At 61.2% G+C, this 7,193-nt stretch overlaps 1 protein-coding gene across 1 annotated transcript in view; it reads left to right on the top strand.

The window, feature by feature from the left end:
* Window positions 1-269: 269 nt before the first annotated feature.
* LOC113216975 (myophilin) overlaps window positions 270-7,193 on the top strand; it is a 13,660-nt gene continuing 6,736 nt past the window's right edge. Inside the window, exon 1 of the mRNA XM_052277539.1 lies at window positions 270-459. Coding sequence (XP_052133499.1) covers window positions 391-459 — 69 coding nt within the window. The 5' untranslated portion in view covers window positions 270-390. The remainder of the gene's footprint in view (window positions 460-7,193) is intronic.

Raw genomic sequence — 7,193 nt, 5'->3', positions numbered from 1 at the left:
TTTATCGGGTTATAGTTGTATTCCATCAGCACGGCGAGCGGGACGCCTTGTACCGATTTGCTCCCCCCTCACGGACAACTCACGGCGAGCTGTCCCCGGACGGGGCGGCGCAGCGCTGAGGGTGTTCAAAACGGGCGCCTCTCCCGCCGGCCCGCGTGACGTCACCGTCGACCAATCGGACAGCGTCACGTGACCTCCCCCTCCCGTCCTCCGGGCGGCGGGGGAGGGAGAGGCGGGGGCACGGCGAGCTCGAGGCTCGAGCCGAGCGGAGCGGCGCGGAGCTGTCAGTTGGCCCCTCGCCGTCGCAGCGCCCCGTTTCAGACTCCGACGCGCACCGATAGTGCCGAAGTGCAGTGTAACCCGTCTGTCATTCCATCCGTCAGCTGTTTCATGAGCGGAAACGACATGGCCAACAACAGGGCAACCAAATCTGGATTTGCCGCGGAGGCGCAGCGGAAGGTGAGCAGAGAGAGGTGGCTGTCCACGGGTCGGGGCGGGGTGAGGTGAGGCGGGGCTGGGCGGGCGGCTGGTCCATGATCTGGGTCACTGCGGGAGGCGCCGCCTGCTGACTGCACTCGTGGGCGCCCCGGAGCCACCCCCGCGGCCAGCCTGGGCCAGGGCCTCCGCCAACGGGGTTGCGCTGCGCCCAAGCCCCCGAGTGCGCCATGCGGCGCCATGCACATGCAGTGCCAGGAGATCTCCGAGCTGATACCACTGGTGGCTGCGGAGGTGTGTGGTTGTAAAAGGGTGAAGGGGGGGTATCAAGCTCGCTCGGCGGAAACGTTTGCTGTCTCCGGGTGGTGATTGTCGTCAGGATGCAGCCCTGTAGCTACAGCATTCGGTCATGGACCAGAAAATGTAGAACTGAAGTACAGTATGTATACATACCTTGTCCTGGCAAAGCTTGTCACCTGTTAGCGTCGTTGCTTTAATTTACTTTATGTTCGAAGAAACATTTTAGGTTTTTCTTTACGTTGTGCTTTTCCGTTTGCAAGGTGACCCCGACACAGTTGTTGTTCATTATTTTAAACCACTTATCCGTGGCTGAGCGCTTGCTCCTGGTTCTGGGGCGAGGCGAGAGCTGCGTGCTCGTGTGTCTGTGTGTGGCAGGCGCGTGAGTCTACAGGGAATGAGGGGACGTGAACACCCCACAAATCACACGTTGAGGATGGGGGGGGGGGCAGTCACAGCTTATTGTGGCTATACGTGTGGTCACGTGGGGCTCAAATTGTTTATAATGCGCCTGGTTGGTAGGCAATTTATTGTAATGTGCCATTAAGTAACAGAAACGTGCGGCATAGCCCCCCCCCCCTTCTCCCACTGTACGTTTCTTACATACAAACAACTACCCCTCGTAACGTAGAAAGGATTTGAAGCATTTGTAATACAAAACAATTTGTTCTTAATATGAAGAAAAATCGTTTGTATTATGGCTGCTTCGGATCCTTCCAGTTCTTCGTGCATAATCCGAACTCTGCTGTTAGCAATGAGCTGAGTGCCCCCTCCCCTTTCATAAATAAGTCCTCGTACGTGCCTGGGTGTGTGATTCGCACACGGAAGGAGTTCATTCCAGCATTATCGCCGCCTGAAGTCGCTGGTCGGGGCGTGGGTCCTCGGGCCGCGGGGAGTCGAGTGGCAGAGAGTGGCGTGCGGAGCGGGAAGGACGCGCGGCCCACCTTGAGACTGGGTGGGTATCGCTTGTCCGCCGTGCGAGCGGGGAGGGGCAGCGGGGGGCGCCGAATAACCCCTCGTCCCATCTTCTGGTGGTTAGAGTACCGGAGTACGAGCCAGTGCTAGAATCGTGGACGTTGTCAAGTCGGGGTCGGGGGGTTCCTTCATGGTGGAGCTTTGGAGCTAGCGGCCCTTTCCGGAGGGAGCCGCCGGCGCGGCGCCGCCGACCCCGTGTCGGTTGCGGTGCGGGGGTGAGGAGTGCCCCCCCCCAACCCTTTTCCACTCTCTCCGGTCGTGACCCATTTGCGGCCGCGGGTCAGCTTCCCGCTTTAGTCTGTCGCAGCACGCGGTACACGGCCCAGCGCTGGTTTAGCGTCCTGCCCAGTCCTGCCCCCCAGTGCCCTTGTCTCCTCGGCCGTGTCGCTCGCGCGCTTGCGTCATGCCGGCCATGCCTGCCCCCTTGTTGCCGCTCTTGCCCTCCCCCCCCCCTCCACGCCGGCTCCAGACCAAATATTTTCTCAGATACCATGGCAGGCAGCGTCAAGGAGCCGAGCGGCGTCACTGGCGCCCGCCTACTACCCCACATGGGACCCTTCAACATTCGTCCAAGCTTCAACTCTTTTTCGTGTAATCGGGGAGCACCGGATCCCGCCCTGCCCCGCCGGCCTCGCCCCGCCCCTCCACGGCCTGTCTTGTTGGTCTGTATTGATGGGGTCGCGCCTCGCTTTACGGGAGCCCCCTTACCCACGTGTCCCATTTTCGGAATTACTCCCTCTCCAATAACTCCGACTGGAGGAATATTTGTTCATCTTGTTCATTGGCGGGCTGCGGGCGCTGTTGCTGATCGGGCGCCCAGTCCTCGACGCCGACTGGGCTTCGAGGTGTGTGCCTTGTATAGGTATCAGTAAGGGGCCGTTCACAAATGACGTCACGCAAATTTCGGGCGAATTTGACTCCCCCCCTCCCCTACGTCACGCGGCTAACCTAACCTTCCAATGCTTTCAAGATAGGACCGTCACGCGGGCAGAGACCCCCTCCCCCACCTCAGATGCGTGACGTAATTTGTGAACGGCCCCTAACAGTAGGCACCTCACACATCACAGTGCTGCGGGTCTGCCTACTCGCTCCGGCCGAAAGGCGCTCTCTGGCTGGCCCCTGCTGCGGTCCGGGCAAGTAGGCAAAACCGCAGCACTGTTAGGGCAGGGCTACTGCTGCGACTCGTGCAAGCATAGTGGATCTAGTGCATACTTAGCAATATAGAACAAACAATATGATGAGTCACTATTTGGCAAATTGCTCGGTTGCACAGCGAGCCTGAAAAGCTCAAAAGGCGTGTACTAAGATGTGCCCCCATACAATCTGCTCACAAAGTTTGGTTGTGCGTTGAGCTTTAGTGATAGACGCCACCGGTGGTCACACACCGCTCTTGTATTGACGCCTCGGCTGGGCCTGTGCTCCTCGATCTCGGCCCGTCCATGATGCCCACCCATGAGCTCATTGCAAACGTTGGCCAGGCGGGGCCATGTGTGCCAGGGCCTAGAACACACATGGAGCTGAGCGGGTCTGGCCGCGCGGCTTCCGCTAACATCGTCGCCAAATGGTGAGCGGGGCGCGGCGTTGCTCGCCTTGTGGCGGTGCTCGCGGCGACAGCAAGCGCGCCGTACGAAACACTGCTCGCCCTCTTCTATGAATGATGACGCAGGCCACGGTGTCGTGTCCCGCTAAAAAAATTCTTCCTATGCAAATTATGCAGCCGCATGTTTCCGTCGTGTGGCCGTGCCGTTAGGCCTCGCCCACCCCGCCGAGCCACGCCCCCACGCAGCCCCCCCCCTCCCCCCGCCCCCCAATGATCCACCATGCCGCCGATGAACCGGTACGTTAGGGGCCGTACACAAATTACGGAACTGTCGACGATGGTGTTATGTACCGGGTGTACCTTTGCATGCGCTGTAGTGTTGCTGGCCTGCCTACTCCCTTATTGGTCCTTGAGGTGAACATGGCCCCTGTCATAGCCCCTGCCCTAGCGAATATGCAATCCCGCAACACTGGGGCGCATTCAAAGGTGCACTCGGTACGCACTGTTTTCGTGGCTTTCAATTTGAACCCTGTGGCACTTGTGCACATACCACGTTACTAAGGATTCTTTCTTAAATGTATCTCCGTGTCCGTAATGTTTTATCAGGTGGGGTAACTTGCCAATGGCGCGTTAAATCTCCAATTATTCACCCCTGAACTAAAAAGGATGGCCTTGTTCAGATGTACCACACTCATGTGGATGACATAATTTGTGTGCGTCCCTTTGACAGCTATTCTAACCTGAACCCGCAAAGGGCACAAAGGGCTTAAGTGTGTCTGAGCGCTGGGCGTGTCCTCGATGTGGCTCTGGGGCAGGCAGGAAGCCCTACAAGGGCAACAGGTTGCATGCCAAGCAGACACGCCTCGAGCACGTGTGTAGCAGACGAGGGTTCTCTCCTTTGCGGCCAAGCCAACACAGCTTATCGTAATTTTTGGTCAAGGTTTGTTGAGAAACGAGTGCATTTTTCCAATCCATCAGGGGGTTATACTGAGTGAAAAGGCTAACTCCCCAGTGTTGCGGGATTGCATACCTAAGGGGCTATGGCGCCTTACGAGCGGATCGGGTAGGCAAACCCGCAACACTGCAGTGTATTGCCTTTACAGGCGGTACAGAGTGGCTGCGACTATATGCTGGTTATTTCAATAGCTCTAACGCAGGTGCAGATTAAGGGGGGCGACCCCCCCCCCCCCGTCGTGTCCAGAGAGCTGCCTGAAAGGTAGGCAATTTACGCCACAAAAACCCTGAATGTAGGCAACCGACAGTGCACCCCCCCCCCTCCGTGTCTGCCGCACCTTAATCCGCGCGTGCTCCAACCGACCAACGGGGCGCATTGGCCAACTTGTGGATCCGCGTCTGTTTCCTGTGAGGTCGCACTTGCTTCTCGGCTTCGCCATGAACACACGTCACACGTCACCTCGTTCCAGACGTGCGCCGGCGGGGTGCTTCACACTGCGGTGTGCAGATGGTGACAGCCTATCGACGCGGCCGGCCGGGACGGCTAAAGGTGGTCCGGGCCGGGGCCCCGCTCCGCCTCTATCTCCAATCGTTGTGCCCTTATCACGAGGCCGCACTTCGGCCGGCCGCGTTTTGTTAGATACGGAAACGTCGAAGCGCGCCCGTGTCATTTGTTGTACTGGGGCGGGGCGCCCGCGCGGTCTCTGGCGCTAGCCGCGTAGCGGTCGTGCTGTGCGGGGCGCGTCGCTTCCCGTCGTCTCGACGTCGTGTCCAGCGTCCCCAGTGACCGCCGATAATGAGTACATGAGTACATATCGCTGCTGCCGCCGGCGGTCCTTCCCTCCGCTGCGGTGCTCGCCGGCGGCCCAGCGGCTGGTCTGGTCACCGAGCTGGTCACTCACCCCGCCGTTCAGCCCACCCGTCCGACCCGGTCCCAATAACGTCCAATTCATTCGTTGAGGCGCGCGAAGGTTGCAGATCGCCGGCGGCGGCATTGGTGGGGCCGGGCGGTGAATCGCCGCGGCCCCTTCCCCGCCACGCCCCACCCACCCCACCCCACCCCGTTCCGCTCAGCCCCACCACCCCAATACCACCTCGCCACATCTTCAGCCCGGGACCATCCGAACTCTCTATACATGGTCGCCGCTCTGATGCCGAGCGGCCCTTCCGTCGCGGCCCGACCTCATGTTCGACCATTAGCGGGCAAACAGGTGGAACCTGCGCTCCCCGCCCCGCTCGTACCCACCAATCCTCGCCCGGCGCGCCTCGCACGCCAAAACTTGTCTGGTCTCCGTCGCTCCGCTGTGCGAGTAACGCAGCCAAGGGAGACGGAAACCACGAGCCGGGCCACGTCACCGCATGACATCATATCGGTGCTCAGCGCCGCGCCGCGTCGGCCCCGCCCCGCCACACCCCGCCGCACCACGGCACGGCATAGCTCCGCGTCTAACGCCTTCCGACACCGAAGCGTACAGTGGAGCCGGTCTCGGTCGCCGTTGTGGAGGGCACTGAGGAGAACGCCCCCTCCCCCCTGTCCCGGAGGTCGTCCCCGCCCGCCCGCCTCTAAGCGCGCAGCTAGGCCCTGGGGCCTGGGGCGTGGGCGGCAACCTTGGCGGCGTCCAGGAGCAGCACGGCGGGCGGCCCTCGGCTGTATCGCGTCCTGAGGCTGTGCCTCGTCCATAGGCCTCGGCTAGCACCAGCTCGCCAGGCTGACTGACGGGAGGGGGCGGGCGGGGCCCGGGCGACCCTGAGGCGTGAGCCGTCACATGCCGGCCGCGCTATTCCCATGGCGCGGGCCTGCGACTGCCTTTGGCTCTCCGGGCCGTATGTGGGACGAGACCGACGAGACGAGAGCTGACCCTCGATGGGAACACACACACATACACTCTCGAAGCAGAGATGGTACGGCGGCGATGGCACAGATGCCCCCCGCCCCCCACCTAACGCACGCCAACACTGCGCTCTCCCCCGCACCATCGGAGCCAAATGCCAGCCGGAACCGCGGCGGCCCCGCGCGACCACCGCGGGCTGGAACAGGACGATACGGTGCGCAACACCCGCGTCCGCCCGCACACTTCCCTCTGTACGGAGACGCCCGCCGTGTCCCTGTGGCTGCATCCACTGCGCCGCGGGTGCGCCTCATGTGTCTCGGTACTACGGGTCGCCGACAAAGCGGGTCAGTAATCGCCGTTACGCCTCATGGCTCCTCAGATCAGGGCTGTGCGGACCCATGCGGTACCTACTCGTTGGGTGCTCATGCACTCTCGTGGTGTGGTGTTGTTGAGGCGGTCCCAACCGAGCTGTTTGGTACCGATACCATACCCTCCGAGTGGGACCGCGGGGCGGGCGGGGCCCGCAGAGCCGGCTGGCCAGGTGGCACGTCGCCTGCCGGAGCGGCAACAGCGCGCCGCGGCACAGCCCTGGCCCCGGCCGGCGTACCCGTGGGTAGTACCCGGGGCACACCCACTGCGCCCGGCGTCCCTGTTCCCCACAAAGTACACAAGAGTTGTTCCATACTTCTGACGTACCCAACTGGCCGTTGAAGCGTATACACCACCACCAGAACCAGTCTCGCTCAGAAGGAGCTGCGGCCACTGGACTTCGGACTAGGCCGCAGTTGAATCCCGCAACCGATGCCCATGTTATGGCGTGTGACAGCAATTTCACTTTTACACAATTGCGTTACACGGATAGCCTCTCCTTTCGGCCAGCTAGTTGTGCCAGTTTCCTTATAGAGTATCACTGCCATCGCCTGCTTGCTGAGCGACATGTGTCGGTACGAAAATAGAAATGACGGAGCGGAGCACTAGAACTCGAAGGAGTCGGCGACACTTCAATAGCTCCCGTGGACCTCAGCGAGACGAGATGACTGGGGGGTGGGGGGCGGGTACTGCGCCCGCGAGCAGTCGCGAGGCCGCGAGACAAACCAGACGGGTCGGCAACTGGAAACGGAAATCAAGTGGGCGAGGGGGGGGGTTAAGGTGTTATATCC

The sequence above is a fragment of the Frankliniella occidentalis genome, unplaced genomic scaffold (assembly GCF_000697945.3).
Source record: "Frankliniella occidentalis isolate FOCC.00 unplaced genomic scaffold, Focc_3.1 Scaffold10, whole genome shotgun sequence".
NCBI lineage: Eukaryota > Metazoa > Arthropoda > Insecta > Thysanoptera > Thripidae > Frankliniella > Frankliniella occidentalis.
Note: the sequence above shows the minus strand (reverse complement) of the source record. Positions and strands in the feature narration are given on the sequence as shown.